The 23,446-nt window shown below is 36.2% G+C and overlaps 1 protein-coding gene across 4 annotated transcripts in view; it reads right to left on the reverse strand.

Annotated features, from left to right (window-relative positions):
* LOC106650722 (ran-binding protein 10) overlaps positions 1-23,446 on the reverse strand; it is a 69,326-nt gene that overhangs the window by 39,508 nt on the left and 6,372 nt on the right. For all 4 annotated transcript variants that reach the window (XM_014368900.2, XM_014368901.2, XM_014368899.2 and 1 more), the window contains exons 3-4: positions 20,637-20,992; positions 5,599-5,786 (exon numbers count right to left, since the gene is read on the reverse strand). In XM_014368900.2, coding sequence (XP_014224386.1) covers positions 5,599-5,786; positions 20,637-20,992 — 544 coding nt within the window. The remainder of the gene's footprint in view (positions 1-5,598; positions 5,787-20,636; positions 20,993-23,446) is intronic.

The raw sequence follows: 23,446 nt of genomic DNA on the forward strand, positions 1-23,446 counted from the left end.
TTTCCAAGCGGGAGGGGGGAGGGGGGGGGGAGACATATTTTGTAAACAAATTACCAATATTTTTTTGTAAATTCGAATTTTTTTAATTTTTTTATACTATTTTTTATGAGAACATTTAATTATAAATTTATATTTATGTAGAACTCTCTGAAACCGTTAGCAATTAAGGAACAGATGCAGATCTATTTTTGTATTTATTTAAACAATATCTGTAAATATACTTTTTTTTTGCATCCATCTTTATTTACAATCTGTCTAGTGCGTATAGACAATCGGTAAATCTTATACAAATAATAAAAATAAAAGAATAAAAAAAAATAAAAGAAAAATAACATGTGTGAGATGCAGTCCGCTGACTGGTACTATAATTCACTTACAATAATAGTAATACAGAAGTTTGTATGAAAGTGTTAGACATGTTTGAGTTCGTATCTCAATTCAATCTATTTGCTCGATTTGTCCGCTTATAGTACTCTACGATGTTCAAGTCTTGAGTGTTCGAACGGTGTATTTCCAAGCCCGGCAGCGAGAGACTTAGGGTGATTCTTAAGGTGGTCCTTGTATTTGACTGAGAATTTGCAGATCTCTTCTTTGACTGTTGGGACTTTTAAGTCTTTCCTAATATCTTCGTTAGTGACGAACCATGGTGCGTTGACAAGACAGCGCAAGACTTTCGATTGAAATCTCTCGATTATTTCAATATTCGATTTGGAGGCCGCACCCCACAGTTGGATGCCGTACGTCCAAATTGGTTTTAGCATTCTGTTATATAGGAGGAGCTTGTTTTCAAGGTTTAGAGTAGAATTTCTACCGAGTAGCCAGTACATTTTACGAATCTTTAGGTTTAGTTGTTTCCTCTTTGTCCATATGTGAGATCTCCAAGTTAAACGTCGATCGAGATGCATCCCTAGATATTTTACAACATTGTCCTGAGGAATGTTGATGCCGTTTAGAAATACGCTTGGGCACGTTTTTGTACAGAGAGTGAAGGTCGTATGTATAGATTTGGTTTCGTTTACTTTTATTCTCCAAGATTTGTACCAAGTTTCAACCATGGAGATATGCTTTTGTAAGTTGGATGATGCAGTTACAGGGCATTGGTGTGAGTATAGCAAAGCGGTATCGTCCGCGTATGTTGCTGTAGTAACGTTCTCTGAGGATGGCAGATCCGGCGTGTACAGTAGATAGAGTGTAGGTCCAAGGACACTGCCTTGAGGCACTCCAGCATGAATTTTGTACAAGCTTGTAATTTCGTTTTTAATTCTCACATGGAAAGTTCGATCTTTAAAAATGGAACTCAATAGCTGATAGTGGCTATCAGGAAAGTTTAGTTTTAATTTATGTTTTAAGCCAGTGTGCCACACTTTGTCAAAGGCTTGGGCTACATCGAGGAATATGGCTGTGCAGTAGGGCGGAACGAAAAAACACTTTTGACGCCGATCGCTGTGTAATAGTATTTTATCGAAAGTTTAAGATAAAAAAAGAGAAAAGCCGCGAGCTGGGTGCGAACAAATGATGTCTTCAGGTGGCGCATGAAGCCTGAAGTTTGAAATTCGTAAAAACAATATCTTTATGCTTCAGTATGAAATCGTTGCCAAATTTCTCTGCACTGGATTGGCCGATTGGGCTGAAAGTTTCAGGGCTTGTTTTACATGTTGAAAGGAGTTTCTCTGTAAAATTTTAGCCCTCTAGGTGCCTTAGAAGCAAAGATATAGTCATAGGAAGGTTGAAAAATTACGTTACATTAATTTTTTTTTGTTCTTTTTCCATCTTCACACAGCTGTACGTTGCGTAATTTTGCTGCTATTAAAACGAACGAGTAACCAATTTCTTCGTCTTTTAAAGGCCTTTTCAACCATATAAATTTGTATAGTGTTTTTTAAATTTTTACTGAAGTTACAGTATAAAACGTCCAACATTTTGTGTCGCGCTCGAAACTACAATTGTTATTTTTTTTTCTGTTTCTTAAAAGTTACACATTCTAGACAAACTTGAACCCCAATGATAGTTATATGGCCTTAAAGAGCATAAAATTTCCTTTAATTTGGTGTATTTAAAAACTCTCTAGGTCCTCTAGAACCAAAGATACAGCTGTTTGAAGTTTTACCAAAAATGAAAGTACTGAATCTGTGAATCTATCATAGGCCAGATATGGTATGATCATCACACAATCGAATCTTACATTTTCAGTAAAACTTCAAACAGCTGTATCTTTGGTTCTAGAGGACCTAGAGAGTTTTTAAATACACCAAATTAAAGGAAATTTTATGCTCTTTAAGGCCATATAACTATCATTGGGGTTCAAGTTTGTCTAGAATGTGTAACTTTTAAGAAACAGAAAAAAAAATAACAATTGTAGTTTCGAGCGCGACACAAAATGTTGGACGTTTTATACTGTAACTTCAGTAAAAATTTAAAAAACACTATACAAATTTATATGGTTGAAAAGGCCTTTAAAAGACGAAGAAATTGGTTACTCGTTCGTTTTAATAGCAGCAAAATTACGCAACGTACAGCTGTGTGAAGATGGAAAAAGAACAAAAAAAAATTAATGTAACGTAATTTTTCAACCTTCCTATGACTATATCTTTGCTTCTAAGGCACCTAGAGGGCTAAAATTTTACAGAGAAACTCCTTTCAACATGTAAAACAAGCCCTGAAACTTTCAGCCCAATCGGCCAATCCAGTGCAGAAAAATTTGGTAACGATTTCATACTGAAGCATAAAGATATTGTTTTTACGAATTTCAAACTTCAGGCTTCATGCGCCACCTGAAGACATCATTTGTTCGCGCCCAGCTCGCGGCTTTTCTCTTTTTTTATCTTAAACTTTCGATAAAATACTATTACACAGCGATCGGCGTCAAAAGTGTTTTTTCGTTCCGCCCTACTGTGCAGTATTGTTTTTCTTCAAATGCCTTGCGTATATTTACCACTATCCGGTTGACTTGTTCAATAGTAGAGTGTTGACTTCGAAAGCGAAATTGATATTCAGGAATCAATATTTTTTTTTTGATAATAGGCTCCAATCTTTTGAGCAGTAGTCTTCACAAATCTTGGATAGAATTGGCAGCAGGCTTATGGGTCTGTATGATGTTGAATGTTCTGCTGGTTTACCAGGTTTGGCAATAACAATTATTTGAGCAACTTTCTATTGTTTGGGAAAGTACTTCAGTCGGAAACATGCATTGATTAGAATTGCTATAAGCCATACCGCTTTAGGTGGGAGGTCTTTAATAGTTTTCCCATTTATTCCATCGTAACCTGGAGATTTTTTTGTTTTGAGATTTTTCAGCTCTTGCATAACTTCTTGCACTGAGACGCTGTTTGACAAGCCCTCTTGGCAGTGCACTAGATCTTTCTGGAGTAGGACTACCTCTTCTTGCTCCGTTATTTGCCTGGGCGGATTTTCAAAGACTCTGTGCAGGTGTTCAGCGAAGGCGTTTGCTTTTTCTCTATCACTTCTCGCCCACTCATTTGCCAGTTTGATTGGCGGTATTCTTTTGTTAAAGCTTTGATAGGGCACGATTTTGTGAGATGGTTTTGGGCACACTTGACACGGACGGGCTTCTTGTTTCAGTAATTTTTTGTGTGTTCGTACTCTTGACAATTCATGCACTGAGGTATTTCTCTCTTCTTACGTGGTGGCTCAAAACTAATCACGGTATTTAGTAGCTTTGTCACATTGTATATTTTTTTATTATTCAAACTCGGTTTTATTTCAATGAAGAAGAGAGGGAGAGGCCTCTTGGTAATGGCTTGTTCGATATTCGAGATTCGAACAAGCGTGTGACCGTAGTTTTCTATTGCCCTTTTTAGTTCTTCTTCATCTACTGAGGGATGCATTCCTCGTAAGACGGCTTTATGGCCCTTTTCGTTTTTACATTGGTACGTGTGAAACTCCGTTTTCATATTTTTCAGCATTTCGATCGCTGTTTTATAGCTATCTATGCTCGTGAACTGGATTTTAACCGATTCATTACTTATGATTTTAAAGTAAAAGTTGTTACCGGCAATTTCAGAAATTTTCTGTTTGAGAGGATTTAGATTCTTTACGCCGTTTACGAAGATCGGTGGTGGTTTGACCTCTTTGCTGTTTCTACTTGTTTCCTGCTCCAAGTTTTTTCGGGGTCTTTCCCATTTTCGTTCTCCAGGTTGAGACAGGCTGTTTAAGCCAGTAGTCGATAGCCCTTTGACGCTTTTTCGTCGCTAAAGACCCTGTATCGGGACTTGCATTTTTCCTTTGGCGAGTGATCGTTGACCACTGAGAGGTGTTTGAGTGGGCAGCAGAAGTGGCTGTTAATTCCACTTCCTCTCCCATTTTGAAATTTAACTGATACTTATTATTTCTTGTTTCCTGTTATTATTTGTTTACGACGAACACAAGCTCTGTGGCAGATACGTCTGTTCAGTTCAAAGTCTTAACAAATACTGTAAATATACTTGTATTAGTATAAAGAATATTGATCATTTCTAATTTTTCAATAATTTCTCAGCTGTGCAGGCAAGAACAAACCTTCGTTGTTTATTAACCGATTTGAATTCTGAGCCCGGCAATTTGAAGGTAATAAAAATCCCTTTGAATGAGATAAAAGGGGGGGGCGGGCGGTTGTCGAGCTTTACATAAGTTTTTAATGAAAAGTACATATTTTGACCAAAAGAAGGCGACCCTCCGGGTTAAAAAATATGGTCTTCTGCCTGAGCTACGGCGATTAGTACAATACGCACACATACAAAAAATCGGCTATTTTTATACCTTTGAGGAGCCCTAAATTTGGCCTTAGGGTCTCTAGAGGGCTAACATTTGAACTGAAAGCTATTTTTATATACCCAAATAATATACCGGCATACCTCCTTATACGCGGCTTCTGTATACGCGGTTTACACTTATACGCGGATTGCCGAATGCGACGATGTCTCGTTATACGCGGATAAGGTCACGTTATACGCGGTTCAAGACGGTCGACAATTTTTTTTATAACCTTTTGAAAACTTTGACAATAACTCCAAATACTCCGAAAATTTCTAAAACTCCAATAAAAAAAAGAAAGGTTATGAATTTGGCTGAAAAATTGAAAATTCTAAATTTAATCAGGGGGAGTGTATTGCTGCTATTGCTAGGAGCTTCGAGGTCAATGAGTCGACTATTCGAACTATAAGAAACATATTTATATAAAATAAAGTCTCTTTACTAAAGATTCGCTTTTTCCCTCATTATACGTGGATTTCGCTATACGCGGAACTTTTCCGGAACGTAACCCCTGCGTATAACGAGGTATGCCTGTATTAAATTTTAGGGCAGATCTTGGACCCTTACCAAAAAACTCACCAAAAATTAAAAAAACCTGCTCATATATATTATGAAAAATAAATTTTATAAAAATAGTTATTATAGAAAGAAAATAATAATAAAAAAAAGTTTCTTTAAGACATGTACTCCAACCAATTTTCAGCAATAGTAATTTTTTATAAGTAGTTTATCAAGCACGTCATCCAAGAAAATTTTTTTTAAATTTTTAATTTTACATTCATGTTCAAAGAAGATTGGTTAAAGAGATCCGCTGTAATTCACCGTTAATATAAACTAAAAGTATCTTACTTGTTGAGTACTTCTTGCCATTGTCCTTGACTGAGTGCAGTAGTAGAGTAATTAATTATGCGCAAACGAGTCCGAACTCGTAATTCATTAATCATATCTGTAATATCAAATAAAAATGGCGTTTGGCCAAAATTTGCATCTACCACTTCTCCAGGTGTTTGCAATCCAACAGTTGGATACAAATTCGGCTGAAAAAAACATAAATTATGGTTTAAATAAACCTTTACTAACTTTAAAAATGATGGATCTATCTAATGACAATCTTACATAAAACAATTTCGAATCATAATATTTTGACGGTTTTTTAAAATTATTTATCGATGAATTAAAATATTAACATAGCGCATTTGCACTTCATCGTTGGGTATCGTTATGACATAAAGACGTCGACTTCTTCGGAGAAGTCATCGCCGAGTCGAAATATCGTCCTACCTAGTGCATCGAGCGGTCATCGTTGCTTATTAATATAATATAATAAAAATGTCAACATCCCTTAAGAAGTCACACTCATAGACCCGTATACATACATGCTTTGATTAATATCATATTTGAAAATATGGATGATAGTGCGTAGAGTTTAACGACATATACGCTTTGACAGCAATACGTATTGCCTCATATTATATGGACAAGCAAGAGAGAGAAAGACAACTCAACGTAGTCAAGTCCGTGAGCTACGCTGACTGCCTTCGCTTATGCTCTTACGATGCCTTGTGTGTATACGTAAACATAGTCATACGTGCGCGTGCGAGAGCGAGAGAGAAAGAGACACGCGCGGCAAGTCTCGGCAGCAGCAGAATGCAGTCATCGAATTCGATGTAGCTAGCGCGGCAGACAATCACAGCGCACAGAGCAAACCGACACTGTTTAGACACTGTGAGGGATTTTGGTGGAGGGTTGAAATAAATAATGATGACACAATCATGTAATAATTAAATAATAGAAAGAAATGTATTGTGGATTCGAGAATCAATTAAGTACAATTTTGCTCGGGGCACCACAGCATGAAAAGCATGCAGACTCAATTTCTTATCCCAGGGCGCGAGTTCCAATAAGTAATAATAAGTAATAATAAATAATCCGCGAAATACGCGACGCGACAGCCCGATAGTGTGTGTGTAGTAGGGTGGTTCGCTTTTGCAAAAATGTTCAAAATCGCATATACGCCATGGCGATTCTGAAAGTTCAAGTCTTTACGAAAAGAAAGCCGGGTTCAGAACCTAAAAAAAGTGTCGGGAACCGGTGTCGATCGATTTTTGAAGTTTAAAAACGTGGTTCAAAATAGGAGCAAAATCGGTTAACCATTCAATTTATTTCAAACTGTGTTTCGAGAGTAAAAATAATATCGACAATACATTTTCTTACGTATTTTTGTCTGTAGAATCGAATGCCGTAGTCAGTTTTGCTCTACGACTTTGTTTTCATCGATAAAAATGTACTTTTTTGATATTTTTTCGCTTAAAAATCCAAAAAATCGACTTTGCAACGTTTAAAAATGAACAGAAAAAATCTTCGAAAATATTTGACACTACCAAAATTTATAATTTTTTGTGACGAACCCAACCGTATAAATTAGTACAGTGGTCGCCGCTTAAGAGAATCACTGTGTGACAAAAATTTTCATTCTATTAAGCGGATGATTCTACTATCCGATAGGGATTGCAATAACTTATAAATAACTTTGAATCCGAGAAATTATGCATTATTATAATAAATAATTTATTATTATAAATGAATATATATATATATATAATTTATATAATAAATTATTTATTATTAAATATTTATTCAAATCATATGTGACACCATTATAATTTAGTAAAATAGTCATTTATCTTGGTTTGTTTTTTCTTTTGGTCAATTATTTTGAAAATAAATTTTTCAAATTTGTAGTACTCTTCAAAGGATTTCGAACGATGTTGAACTCCTCGTCTCAAGACTTGTAATGCGTTAAACATTTCTAGATTATTAGGTGCGGGTTCTATACTATCATCTTCCTCTTCAATTTCTGATTCATCTGTGTCCAATTTTTGGCATATGTCATCATCTGTTGGCTTTCCAGAGGTTTCTAGACATTCGTCAATATCTATCCACTCGTCAAAAACCTCATGTGTCATATCTTCCGGATAAATTTCGTTCAAGCTAACGTTGCTCGAAATATTACATATTTCATTAGTTCCGTTAACAAACCCAGCCTTTCTAAAACAATTTTTTATCGTTTCGCTAGATACATAAGACCAAGCTTCTTTGATCTGATGTAGCGCATCAAGCAGAGAGGTCTTCTTGGCAATGTCATTGGCTTTGACATTTTGTTGATTATCTAATATTTGTATAATCCGTTCCCTCATTGTTCTTCGATAGTACGCTTTTAATGTACGAATTATACCTTGATCGCAAGGCTGTATCAGAGACGTCGTGTTGGCAGGTAAATAAACCACTGTAATATTTTTCATAGGCTCTAAGTTTGAATGTGCACCGCAATTATCAATGGTTAATAAAATTTTGCGTTTTAATTGTCTATCCCAATTTCGTAGCCAATCAGAAAAAATGTCTCTTGTCATCCACGCGTTTCTGTTGGCCGTGTAAGCAATAGGCAATTGAGTCACATCTTTGAAGCATTGTGGATTCTTAAATTTTCCAATAACAAACAGGTCTTTTTTTTCACCTGCCATACTGGCACAGCATAACAACGTTATACGCTCCTTACTTGTTTTGAAGCCTTTCGTATTTTCTGATTTTAGAGCATATGTATGCTCTGGTAATGCTCGGTAGTATAAACCCGTTTCGTCAGCATTAAATATATCGCTTGGCGAATAATTTTTAGATATTTCTGGCCATTCTTGTATAAACCACTCATTTGCACTTGTAAAATCAGCTTCGGCTTGTTCACCATGTGGCTTGCGATACACAATATTTTCTCGGCCTCTCCAACGTGAGAGCCAACCGTCAGTGGCCTTGAAATTTTCTTTGCCTAATTTCTTTGACAAATCTTCAGCTTTTGCTTTAAGTAACGGGCCATTAATTGGAGCGCCTTTTTCTCTCACTTCCACAAACCATTTCTTCAACGTTTTTTCTACGTCTTCGTCTTTGCCGCATCGTTTTCTCTTGCGGCTGAGATTTTCGTGAGAGCAAGAGGTACTTTCTATCTCGTAACGATTTAATAATAATCTACTAAGAGTAGCTTGTGATATGTTTAATAACAGCGCTGCATCACTTTGTGATAAATTTGGCAACAAATCATATTTTTTTAGTAGCTCCTTTTTTTCAAGGACACTTAAGCCTTTTCTATGAACTATAGCTGATGATTTTTTCATACTTGTATCACTAACACAATTAATTATTATGAGCATGTAATACCGACGGTGCTATGAGAAAGTACTGACAATGAAACTTGTATTTAATCGACAACAACATTGAATGTAAACATCGTCTTCAAACTAAATTTGATTCTATTAAGCGAAAAGTTTATTCACTTAAGCGGTGAATTTTACATGTATAAGGATACGGGAAAATCATTGTTAGGATTTTTGATTCATTTAACCGGCGTATTCTATTAAGCGCAATTCTCTTAAGCGGCGACCACTGTATATGCTTTAAAATTATTTTCATTCATAAAAATGCAAATTTTCGATTTTTTTTGGCTGAATTTGACGAAAAATCTCGAAAACGCGTCCTTTTTGAGAGAAAGTGCTCTTAAAAAATCCCGCTGCAACATTTTTTTTGTATTTTTTGCTGTAAAATTGAATGCATTGTGATTTTGGTCCTAAAACATCGTTATAGAAAAAAACGTTTTTTTTTCGAAAACATCTCGTTTTCGAGATTTTTCGTCAAATTCAGCCAAAAAAAACGAAAATTTGAATTTTTATGAATGAAAATAATTTTAAAGCATATACTAATGTATACGGTTGGATTCGTCACAAAAAATTATAAATTTTGGTAGTGTCAAAAATTTTCGAAGATTTTTTCTGTTCATTTTTAAACGTTGCAAAGTCGATTTTTTGGATTTTTAAGCGAAAAAATATCAAAAAAGTACATTTTTATCGATGAAAACAAAGTCGTAGAGCAAAACTGACTACGGCATTCGATTCTACAGACAAAAATACGTAAGAAAATGTATTGTCTATATTATTTTTACTCTCGAAACACAGTTTGAAATAAATTGAATGGTTGACCGATTTTGCTCCTATTTTGAACCACGTTTTTAAACTTCAAAAATCGATCGACACCGGTTCCCGACACTTTTTTTAGGTTCTGAACCCGGCTTTCTTTTCGTAAAGACTTGAACTTTCAGAATCGCCATGACGTATACGCGATTTTGAACATTTTTGCAAAAGCGAACCACCCTTATGTGTAGGTGTGGGTGTGTGTGTACTTATATTTATCGCCGGCCGGCCTCTTCATTGTCGTCGGATCCGTGGGTCCTCTCGCTGTAGATTGGAGTCGACGTGGCAATGGTGGCACTTCGGAGTAGTTCCTCCAATCACGATCCGTCGGATGATCCTTCGAGTCTGGGTATTACGTTATTACGTAATAGTATATGTTTCGTTATTCACTTCATTTCTGGATATCCACCGTCCTTTTAAATTTAGTTTTTACTCGTGTCTACCATAATCATTATTTTAGTGACGCCCCTCACCGATTTACAGTTAAGATTTCTTGGTAACTAGACACTAAAGCTGATCATCGTCAACGACAGCTTGCACTTCATATTATTAACCGTTCGACGCCAGATATTTTCTCTCACGTAGACACAACAGGTTGCTCTTCATTGGTAGTTTTTAATAATAAATTGTAATTTACAAGTCAAGTCATAAGCTAGAATTTGAATTTGGCGTAAAACAACTTACGAGGCTCATCGTACTTTAAGTATGACGAGCAGACAATAATATTAATTAAGTGGCCTACGGCCAATTGTAGTAGCGCGCGAATCCTCACTTCATGACCGTGCATCTTACTGAATTTGTTAACTTTCCGTGCCAGCGAATCATTGCGGATCTACATCGACCGACAATCCTGTGCCATGGGATCCGACGAACCACTTGGTTATTCTCGACATGTACGGTTATCCGACGAGATGTGTTTTCTTACGCGGCATTTTACAAATAGTTTTTTTGTAGCGTTTTTTACTGTGTATTTTTTACAAGAACCGGTGATTTTCATGAAAAGGAATGACTTTATTTTATTTTATTAATATGCAACTAATTATTCATTTAGATTCGCCAAGTCAACCCTTTTCAGCAACGTGATCACTCGGCATGCGCCAAGCAACGGCTCGTCAAGCATCTGTACATCATCACCAAAGTTTGTCGAGGCAAGATATATGCGCTCGTCGGCGAGTTGTATTGTGTGACGCGGATTTGCGACTATCTTCTCGTATAAAAACTAACTGTAGTTGGACGAAAGTACGACTAGACAGTATGCTTCGTCACTCAAATTTCCTACACTCTATAGAATATTTCATCTGGAACTTTCAATATTCTATTCTGTATTATAAAATCTCACAACTTCAACGGTGTTTCTGTGAATTTTCATGAACTCATGTGCTGCGAGGTTCCATATCTATTTAATTGATTTTTTTTACGTTGACCCTGAATATTGTTGAGAGGATTAAAAGAATTATTTTGAGACAAGCGTTTAATGAAAGTATAATAAAATCATTTCTTTTTCAAATAGTTGAAACTCTTAATCTCAATCCACCATTGATTATTTATTTACACTTTAAATCCAAAAGAGTAACTTTCAAACCTCGAAAGAGTAATCTGCGTTATTTACTCTTTTAAAAAAAGTAAATAATACAGATTACTCCTTTCACTTAAACGCTAGAACTTAAATGAGTAATCTGTGCGAATTATTCTTTTAGAAAGAATAAATAACGTAGATTACTCTTTTTTGAAAAATGCTAAGTGGAGAAAAGAGTAATTCATTCCGATTACTCTTTTGTGTTAGGAATTGCTTCGTGCATAAGAATATTGCACGCAGATTACTCTCTTTGAATATTGAAAAATAGTTATTTATGTAACAAGTGCCCAAAAGGCGTTTTTGGGCACGAGTGTACGGAAAAAGACACGAGTGCCGGTTACACCGGCACGAGTAGGTGTTTTTTCCGCACACCGTGCGCAAAAAGCTGGGCCACGTCTTGCATACAAAATTGTATGCAATACTAAACGAAAAATACGTTCATTTAAATGAGGCGTTTTACCGCACACCCGTGTCCAAAATGAGGCATTTTACCGCACACAAGTGTTCAAAAACGCTTTTATATCACTGCGTGGCATAAGTTCACATTCATGGCACGCTTTTCTGTGGCATAAGTCGCACATTCTGGCACCGCTGCGTTTGCATCGCACTCGCATTCGCTCGTGCACTAACCTCACTTTGCGGTACCAGAAAGTGCGACTCATGACTCGGAAAAGGGGGCATAAATGTGAAATTAGCACAATGCTATAAAATGTTGTACGATACTCGTGACATAGGGGACACTTTTCGGCCCAGCTATTAGGACCCTCACTGCGCTCGGGCCCTAAACTACGCCGTGCCAAAAAGTGTTACTTATGGCACTTGTATCGCAAAGTACTATTATTATATATGCATGAGTATATTAAAGGAACTTATATTAAGTACTTTGTTATATCTATATTATTCAGTAAGAAAGCCACAAAAAGCTTTAACAATTTCATAAAAACTCTGCATGTAAGTGTGGCTAAATTTTTTAAATAATTTATTTCGAATAATTTTCTATATAAGTTTCATTATTTCATATGATTGTAACGGCAAAATGCCAGAGTAGGGCACGTGCCCACCTTTTTGCAACAACAAAAAAAAAACACTCGTGCCCAACTCACGTGCGCAATATTCTTATGTACAAAGTAATCTATATACCAAAAAGAGTAATGGAAATAAATTACTCTTTTCTCTACTCAGCATTTTTCAAAAAAGGGGAATCTACGTTATTTACTCTTTCTAAAAGAGTAATTCGCACGGATTACTTTTTTAAGTTCTAGCGATTAAAGGGAGGCATACACCAATTCACTCCTCTTTGCCATTTTTTTTATATAAACCACAGTTTTATGTCAATCTACATTGTCTACATAAAATTGACATCTTTGAGCCCTAAAAAATTTGAAAAAAATTGCAGAATAGGCCTTTGCATCTAAACGAAGTTCATTTATGCTATTTTAGCCTTTTGGCACTGTGCGCAAGGTTCAGATCAGAGTTTTTGGGTTGTAAGATCCTGATAGGTCTCAAAATATTTTGAAAAGTATCCTTTATGGGCTGAGTTTTGTGGAATTTTGATGTAGGCTTCCATATCAGTTCTATTATTCAATGTGTGTTCGAAAGCATTGATAACTTTTTCTTATATCTTGCTTTTTTCACATCTTTTGGCATACAAACTTTTTTATAACTCTAATCAAAATTCCACAAAACTCAGCCCATAAAGGATACTTTTCAAAAGATTTTGAGACCTATCAGGATCTTCCAATCCAAAAACTCTGATCTGAACCTTGCGCACAGTGCCAAAAGGCTAAAATAGCAAAAATGAACTTCGTTTACATGCAAAGGCCTATTCTGCAATTTTTTTCACATTTTTTAGGGCTCAAAGATGTCAATTTTATGTAGAAAATGTAGATTGACATTAAACTGTGGTTTATATCAAAAAAATGACAAAGAGGGTAAATTGGTGTATGACTCCCCTTAAGTAAAAGCAGTAATTTGCGTTATTTACTCTTTTTAAAAGAGTAAGATTTTTTTTCATACCACTGTTAACTTTGAATGATCGCATGGGATTATCATTTCACTTATCACTGTATGTGCTTGAAAATTGAATAATAATTACTGTGAATTTTAACAATCATAAAATTAATTATTAAATTATTCTATCAAAAACTTTGCATTGTGGTATTTCGTTTGAGAAATAAAAATATTACATTGCCTGAGTACTTGTCGTAATATATATGATTTTATTGCTTATATCATAACTAAGTAATTAATCAATGGTGGATTGAGATTAAGAGTTTCAACAATTTGAAAAAGAAAGGATTTCATTATACTTTCATTAAGGCACGGAAGTACACACCCAGTCGGTATTTAATATTAAATTATTTTGTCCTCATTTTTCTCAATAAATAACACAGCCACACAAAAAAAAAATTCAAATCCACCGACCGGACCTAGTGGACTTTATGTTTTTGGGGTCGCTGAATCCGAATCCGGGGTCGGTTTTTCAAGGTTGGCTCATTTTAAAGGTCATTTGAAGGTCAAATAATGGGAAAGTGGTAAAAAAACTGAAAAAATTCATACATGGGTTTTTGAGGATGCTGAATCCAAATCCGAGGTCGGATGACCTTTAGGAGGTCACCTTCAAGGTCCTTTGAAGGTTATAACAGTTTACCCTCGGGAGGCAGATAAAATGTTCGGCAAGACGTCCGTTGACCTGTAAACGGGGAACGAAGAAAAGGTGCGACAAAAATAATCTACGCGATCATGTAGTGTATAAATAACAATTAGGCTTATTTATTAAGAATTGCGCCAGTCACGATAGTGACGCCTAATGATATAAAATACACGAAAGCTAAGGATTACAAATGATGTGCGATAATTGTTCGCTCGGCACGAAACATTCACCATCGTTAACGGCATCGGGCCACCGTGGCTATTTCGGTAGATACGACGGTCGTGAGTTTGGGCTAGGAGGGGACGAGACCAAGAGAGATCGAACGTGTTGAAAGATACAATAATATGGCGCATATGCAGGAGAGAGTCGAGCGACTTACATTCGTTGACTGAACGGCTTATTGGTGGTTGATTGGGCCATACGAAGACTGCAAAAATATAGCGAGGGCAGACGAGAAGGCAGCCAGATGTTGATGCTCTCACTCTCACACACCCTGGCCATCGCAGGTCACACACGAGAGGGCTAGATAGCCTGAGGCTACCTCACGTGAGGTCCAACACAGTGTTCGCTTCATCAACTCCTCGTCGGCTCGCCAGTCAGCATAGGCTTCCCTTTCCACGTGACAGGTTTTCGTCTGCTCATAACGCAGCACGCGCAAGACCCATCTACGCACGCAGCGTTGATCGCGGCTCTCTTTGCAAATTCGGCGCTTATCGAAAATTGGCGCCAATCCGCATTACAATTAGGCTCGCTTGTTTCAGATCTTTCTCTCGGGCGGAAGGACTTTTAGGAAATAATACAAAGGAAGGAGTACCGCCGGACCCTGTGCTGGACTACTTCCTTACAAGGTCAAACTACAAGAATTCAGTAAAAATATCCGAAAAAATCACACTTATGTTTTGAGGGTCGCATAATCTAAATCAGAGGTCATTTTGACTGTATCCGGCCATGTACAGGTCATTTAAAGGTCATGTTAAGTTCAGATCACGAAAAAAGCTTAAAAAAATCTGAAAGTACTCATTTCAAAAAATCTCATTCCTATTTTGAGGGTTGCTGAATCTCAATCATTGTTCATATTGACTATACCTAGCCATTTTAAGGTCAATTGGTGGTCATTTAAAGGTCATGTCAAGGGTTACCAAGTGAATGCGATAAAATAACAGAAAAAGATTGTGTATAGTATTTGGAGCCAAGGAATTCAGATATTTTATTATCAAGATCAAGGTTTTTTGCATGATTTTTTACTTTTTTCTTTTGTAATGCACCTTTTTCTTGTAAAGGTTGCTGTTTGCGTTTAGTTCCTCTATGTTGGTTCTTTCTCTTCTACATCCAGCAGTAATCAGCCATCATCGCAACATCCCATCTACCTTGATATCGCTACTCAATATATTTTATGTCTTGATGGAACCATTCTCCTTGCCCGTCGCTATAATCTCTACAGTTTTATCGGAGCTAATCTGCGTGTAGGTATGCAGGGAATACAGTTTATAAGAAATATTACATTCCATTTTGTCGAAATGTTTTATCATCATTGATATTAAAATTTTTCTATGATCGCTTCTGTGATTACCTTGAAAATTTTTGAAGCTAACCCATGTACCAATCTAATATTTCTTGTTAAAATTTTTTATCGGATTTATGAGAAAAAATAGATTCTCAATATTTGTAGCATTCATCGTGACATTTTGGGGAAATAGAATGTAATATGTTTTATAAACTGTATTCTCTGTATAGCTACACATATTAGTCCCCAGAAAACTGTGGAGATTTTGGCGACGAGCAAGGAGAATGGTTTCATCAAGACATAAAACATATGAAGCAGCAATATCAAGGTAGATAGGATTGGCGATGATGGGTGGATGTTGAAGAGAGACAGTCAAAATAAGAAAGGCAATGAATGCAAACGACAACAATTACGCCGATCGTTTGAAGAATAAAAGATGCGTTACGGAAACAAAAAACAAATAACGCATGCAAAATTAAAAATATTTTCTAAATATTTTTCTTCTATTAATTTTTTCATTGAAATGACCTTGAAGGTGACTTCATATCTGTCATCTGACTTCAGATTTGAATTCATCATCCTTAAAAACCTATGAATGAGTATTTTCAGATTTTTTAAAGCTTTTTTCGTGATCTGAACTTAAAATGACCTTAAAATGACCTGTTCATGTCTGGATACAGTCAAAATGACCTCTGATTCGGATTAAGCGACCCTCAAAACATAAGTGTGATTTTTTCGGATATTTTTACTGGATTCTTGTAGTTTGACCTTCAAATGACCTTGAAGGTGACCTCCTGAAGGTCATCCGACCTCGGATTTGGATTCAGCATCCTCAAAAACCCATGTCTAATTTTTTTCAGATTTTTTACCACTTTCCCATTATTTGACCTTCGAATGATCCCTAACATGAGCTAACCTTGAAAAACCGACCCCAGATTCGTATTCAGCGACCCCAAAAACATAAAGTCCACTAGGTCTGGTCGGTGGATTTGAAAATTTTTTTTTTGTGTGGCTGTGTAATGAATCAATTATCTTGAAACTTTATACTTAAGTTCAGGAGGTTTATACAATTATTCCTGTAGTCTCGTTTTCACGGAATTATCTCAGAAGTTTACATACATTAACTTTTTTGGTATATTTTGTATATAAAGGTTATGAAAATCACAGTGCAACGATAAATTTAATTTACTCGAAAGTCTGGATAATTACATAAAAACAAGAGAACAAGCATAATTGTAAAAATTTCCTGAAAGTATTTGTAAAGATTCAAGATGATTGATTATTCAAAAATGAGGACAAAATAATTCGGTACTGAATACCGACCGAGTGGGTATACCTGGCCCTTAAACGCTTGTCTCAAAATAATTCTTTTAATCCGCTCAACAATATTCAAGGTCAACGAAACAAAAATTAATTATATAAATATCGAACCTCGCAGCACATAAGTTCCAGATGGAATATTCTATAGAGTACAGAAAACTTGAGTGACGACATACCGTCTGGTCGTACTTTCTCATTTAAAAAAGGAAGATACATTTTTTAAAATGTTCACACCCTATAGATCAAATTTAGAAACTAACGTTCAGAATTTTGTGTCAATAATATACAATCACAATTTTAAGTATCAGTAAATGTAATGAAATTGAAATTTTTCAACTTAAATAATAGATTTTCTGGATTCATTATTATGATAATCATACCATATCTGGTCTACGAAATATTCACAGATATATACACTAGACCGGTTCATTTTGAAAAAATTAATTTTAATATTGGGAGCACAGACAGAATCCTTCAGTAAAACTGAAAACATGAAGTTTGACATCTACCTGGTGTCGCCAGGTGCCCTGAATAGCTGTCGATAGCATTTTTAAACTTAAAAACGTGGTGCAAAAATTGGACAGCATCGCTAAATAAGATTATAAATTGCCAGCTGTGCTTTGAAGGTAAAATCTATGTTAACAAGACGTTTTCCTACGTAATTTTGTATGTAAAATCGAATTCCGTGGTTATTATTGACCAAGGAATGCGAGAAACAGAAAAAACTGGAAAATTTGTTGATACTGCAAAATTTTTTGATTTTTTCTGCCTAATCAAACTGTATACAGTAAAACTTTGATAATTTGAAATCCTAAATACAGGCTGTAATTTCGAATTAACGAAGTAAAAGAGAGGCCAAATTGAATAAATTTTGAATTATAAAAAAACGCAGGTATTTTCATTCATTTAATATGTAACCACAATTCTAATTAAAATAATAAGTCATTTTAGATTGAACTAAAATCTTTTGTTTTTTTTATACAAAAGGACTAAACTTTTTGCATTGCAAAAACTAAATCATCAGAAACTTCGTCATCACAAGACACGATGAAATCTCTCACTCCTTCAAACTTTTCGATTGCTATACTCACTGTAGGAATTATTTTCCTAGTACTTTTTTCTCCTTCTTCATCATCATCATCAGATGATTACTCATTTAATTTTCGTTTTTTATTTAAAATATCAGCAACTATTTCTTGCTCACTTAATACTCCAAATGTCGATACACCATCATCAACAGAAAAATATTCTTCTCAATCCCAATTTTGATCAATTTATTCAATTATCTGTACAACCGGTTCAAATCCAAAGACAGCCTTCCCGAAACAATGACGGATCATTTCAAGCTGAACTTCATTCTATGTTGATTTTAATATTCTACTTGCGACTAAAACATCTATTTTGGTGTTAACCGTTGAATCATTCATTCCTGTTAATAATCTAAAGGAAATTTCTTTTCTATAAAAATGTTTCAAGTTTATGATGATGCCTTGGTCCATTGGCTGTGTGACAGTCGTCGCATTTGGTGGAAAAAATAAAACTTTTATATTTTCTAATAACGAAACAGTATGAGCAGTGCAATTATCCAGAAAGCGAAGTATTATTCGCTTCTGTTTATTAAAATGTCGATCTATATTTTTAAGCCAGGTTTCAAAAATCGAAGAGGTCATCCACGCCTTTTTGTTCGAGGGGTATTCTATGGCTTACATTCATTCTTCCGATTCCATTGTCTTGAACACATCTTTCTTCATATCGTTCACAATTAATTTATAAACTTGACGTACATCTGCAACTGGAACGAATGCCAAAGCCAGAAGCATGTGCATCCGTGTACGCACATAAGATTTTCCCAAACTTTTCTTTTGTATTTTCTTACAAATTGATTGTCCTAAATGAAAGAAGCAGCAGGACATGGGAACGTCTGGGTGAATTTCCATGCAAGCGTTGATAATAGATTTTTCAAAAGCACTCATGAATCTACGGGAACGAAAGTTTTGTATCCCCTATTTGTCGGCGGCTGTTTCAACAGCTCCAAGTACATTTGAATATTGCCCAGTATCTTTTGACGATAACAAAGCATAGAAGAACAGCAGCGCAACAACATCAATATCACCAGCTTGTCTCTTTCGATCGGTGGTGCCCACGATCGAAAACACTTTCGTGAACAAATGTGGAGCGACCTAAGTAGTATTAATGAAAGATTCATTATTAGCCTGACTGTGTGTATTTAAGGGGAGTCATACACCAATTCACTCCTTTTTGTCATTTTTGTGATATAAACCACAGTTTAATGTCAATCTACATTTCCAACATACAATTGACACCTTTGAGCCCTAAAAAACGTGAAAAAAGTTGCAGATAGGCCTTTGCATCTGAAAATAGCTCATTATTGTTATTTTAGCCTTTCGGCACTGTGTGCAAGGTTCACATCAGAGTTATTCAGGTGGGAGTTCCTGATAGGTATCAAAGTCTTCAGAGAAGTATCCTTTATGGGCTGAGTTTTGTGGAATTTGTGAAAAGGGTAGCTTTTATTTAGTAAAAGTAAATTGTTTCAAAACTGCACTTTATATTATAAAAATAATATAAGGGAAAAAATTGATCTGTAATAATCCTTAAGTAAAGATAATTGCGTAGTGGTCTTGTTACTTATTTTCAGACTCCTCGTTCGAGACTTGCACAAAGATTTAAAAAACAAGTAGTTATGTTCAAATTTTTTTCATAGCGTTAGTTAATATTACCAATTTGTGTCATTGTTTTTTAAATTATTATTATTAATAATATGAATCATAATATGAATAATATCAGCTTTCCTCGTATTACACCAAGGCCATCAAAGAGAGCAAGAATTTTGCAGATATGCATAATGCTATATGGGCCACATGGTATCATAAAAGATCCAGCGATGAAAATCCTCAGCATCAACTTTGTCCACCTGGAGCAAATTCATGGTGTCCATGGCAAAGATCTAAATTTGGAGGGACTTAAACACTTTTCAGCACAAACGTTGTAGCTCACTTCCACCAGCTGTCATGTACCGTATAAAAAGCATTTATGAAGCCTCGAGCGCCCCACATTTGCTAGCAAGATGTGTTGGTACATTTTCACAGAACTCTAATGAATCTTTTAACAACATTTTGTGAAAATATATACCAAAAAAGCTCTGGTGTGGCTTTACGACTTTGAAGGCTGGTGCAAACGTGGCTGTGTCAATTTTCAACGGTGGAAAGAAAGCTCTCCTGAATATAATGAAGGAGTTAGATATACTGAAAGGTAACGCGGCCTTTTTACGAGCACTCGCAGCGTGTACTGCTTTCCTACCTTGCTGTCTCATATACGCGTGCGTTCTATGGCACTATCCTTTATGACGCGCGCTGCGAACTCCGTTCCATATTTATAAATTTTCTATTATTATTATTTGAGGGAATTCGTGAAACACCTTAGGACTGGTAAATTTTATGGAGAATAATCGCGTTTTATAATTGTAAATTTTTCACGCGATTAAACAAATGAACAATGACTCTAATACAATAAAGGTTGCACTGTCTTCATCACGTTTCGATCCTCGCACTATCGCATAACCAACAAGTGGTACTGTACGGTAGCAGAAAGAATTAATGTATTTGTGGCACCGCGATCTCGCTTATTCGCGAATTTCAAAAAGACTTGAAAAAATATAATTTTATTTTATTTTTATAAATAAATATTAACATTTAATTTTTATGTTTTTAAATTAACAGGATTTAACACAGGTATAACCTTGTAATCATTATGAGAATTAAAAAAATTAAAAATGAAAAATTATGTTTAAATGATTTCACTTACTGGTAAATCTGAAAAAGCTGTACCAAGATGATGACCATTTTTCGTGTAAAACGCTGTATTATCTACTAAATTCACTCCACAACCTATAATATCACCAGTAGTAAAAGTCGGACCATACGGTTGACCGGTTCCTGATGAACAAAAACTATGACCATCGTCGCCGTGATAACCATATGAATTTTTATCCCATCCTGGTAACCGATTAACATTAACTCCATGCGCTGATAATCCTATGCCCATATAACCATCTCGACCCTTGCTAACTATTTTAACCTCAAAATAGTATAATCCACAAGCAGCAGGAATCGGGTGCGTTGTTCGTACACTAGCAGCATCTTTATGAGTTTTGCCATATCCTAAATGTAATCAACGAATGCAATTAAAAAGTTTATACATTTTTTTCAAATCAAAAATAAATTATATAATAAAAAAATGATGAAGATTAATAATCAAAAAAAAATCAACAACTCTTCTTGTTCAACGCTTGTTGAGGAGGGAGATTGTTGCTGTGGAGACTGTCTCGTATCTTAAAAGGTATCGAGTTCGAAATATTATAGAGTCAACAAGTAGTGCACCCTGTGACGAAAATCTGACTGGTCTCTCTCTTTCACAAAATCAATACAGAAGTATGTACTCATAATTAAGAGTTTACTGCTTACAGGTGCAGTGTCACGACTACGGTCACATCGCTAATATGAGAGACTAGTGATATGAGGCGCGCACCAACTAATAAAGTGAACATTACTTCAATATAATAGCATTTACATTTGTTTTAACTTAATTAATACATTTTTATTTGCACAATTATCACTCGAGGTTTTAGCACTGGTTTGTACCTTTTATGCAGTTCAAGGGAACATTTCACTAGAGTAGCATCTAGGATTTTTATACGAACGGTTTCATATTCAATGGTTTACACACTTTCGAACACTCACTACAGAATTTGGTGGTATTTTCGGCAAACTTATATGTTCTTCAAGCACACTGTGATATATGTTAGACGCTCATAAGGTTGTCATTAGTATAAACTATTATAGATTCAGACCCACGAAGTCCGAACGCAAATCGACAGCAAAGTCGAAACACGGCTCGACGTGAACCTCCGCGCGACTCATGGCGTGCACGCGTGATTTAAACAAGCCAGCAGCCGCCTCCCCTGCAGCGCCGAGCGGCTGTCAAGCTCTGCGCCGTCGGCCCCCACTACCGCATTACAGAACTTTTTAGTTTTTTTCGATATTGTCGTAGCTGGTCTCAAAAATTCTGAAAAAATTTATATTCTTTGACTAATTCCAAGACTTAAAAAATTTGCAATTTTTCGTTAAGACCTTCTGTTACGAGTTAGAAAATCACAAAGATGTTTTAATAAATTAGAAAATGATTTTTAAAATGGGCCCTAAGGTCCATTTGATCATACTAAGCATAGGTGGTTTCATTATTATGTACCAGGAGACCAGAAAAAATTTTTTTTTACATTCAGTGGCGCGCATCTCATGTGGTGTCCGCGTTAGTTAAAATTCGAAAACATGGCGAGTACTCGAAAAAAAACTCGACTTGTTCGATTCGAGCTTTCTCGAGTACTCGCACACCCCTCATTATGACTCAACTTTCACATGAATATCAGTCTACGTCTAAGTACCATCTCTGTAACGTTGCAAAAACAAGCGGGAGGGGGAGCTGTGTTGTTCCACTCGCTCTCCCGGCTCGCGCCTGCCTCCGTTTTTTTTTTGCACAAGAGACGCACGCAGTTTGTAGAGGTCCCGGAAAAAAGTTTTTCAACCAAAGTGAAAATGGGTAAGGCTGAAAAGGAGAAGAGAAAGAAAAAAGGCAAGGATGAAGACGAGCTATCTGCTGTCAAGGAAATGCAGAAGTTGCGCAAGAAGATGGAAAAAATATGTGAGAAAATGGATGTTTTGCAAAGCAAGGTTAAGTTGGCCGATGACGGTAAATCTCACGACACCGAGTCTGAGAAAGAAAACGACTCGTCAAACATCCAAACGCAGAAAGAAACTTCAACGCCTACAACAAAGATTGAGGACTGCAAACTCACAGAATCCGATAAAGATGAGGACGTGGAAATCTCTCAAGATGAAGAATGGTAAAACATTGTAAGTATTCATTTTTACAGTCCAGTTTACGGCTCGCGCGCAAACAACGGATTGCAGTAAAAATTGCAGCACAAGATGGCGCGTGCTCGAGCATTTGCCGCGACGCTCATGTCTGTACGCGTGCAGAAAAGCATAAAAAATAATGTGTGCACGAGTGGCACATAACCTCAAGCGTCACGCATCTTTTTCTGATTGTGCAGATCAGAGATGATCCAACAGTCCCCAAATCAATGCAGATGGTTGTGAAGCCGGAATCGACAAAAATATGGAAATTTTACTGCCGCGAGGGAAGAAAGGCCGAGGAGGAGAAAGCACTTATGGAGAAGTGCGCGAGTATCTCGGAGTTCAAAGCTCCAATCTTCAACCCTTAAATCGCCGCTACAATGAAAGACTCGGCCAAGAAACGTAACGCACACATGGTCACTATACAGGACATATCAAGCCTGAACTTGTCCATTGCTGACACGCTCATAACCAACATTTATGAGAACAGGCACGTAGGTATGGACATAACGGAGATACTGGAACCGTTAAAGGACGTCGGCAGCCTCATTGCCAATCCGCTAACCGAAAAGCGTTTATCGAGCCTTGGGCTAAGCAAAGAAACTATGGAGCTACTGAAGAACACAAAAATAGATGAGTACTTGCATGGCAGGGACTTATCGACCAAAATAGAGGAGAACAAAGCGCTCACAAAAGAGAGTG

Source organism: Trichogramma pretiosum, unplaced genomic scaffold (assembly GCF_000599845.2).
Source record: "Trichogramma pretiosum strain Unisexual culture from Peru unplaced genomic scaffold, Tpre_2.0 scaffold52, whole genome shotgun sequence".
Classification (NCBI taxonomy): Eukaryota; Metazoa; Arthropoda; class Insecta; order Hymenoptera; family Trichogrammatidae; genus Trichogramma; species Trichogramma pretiosum.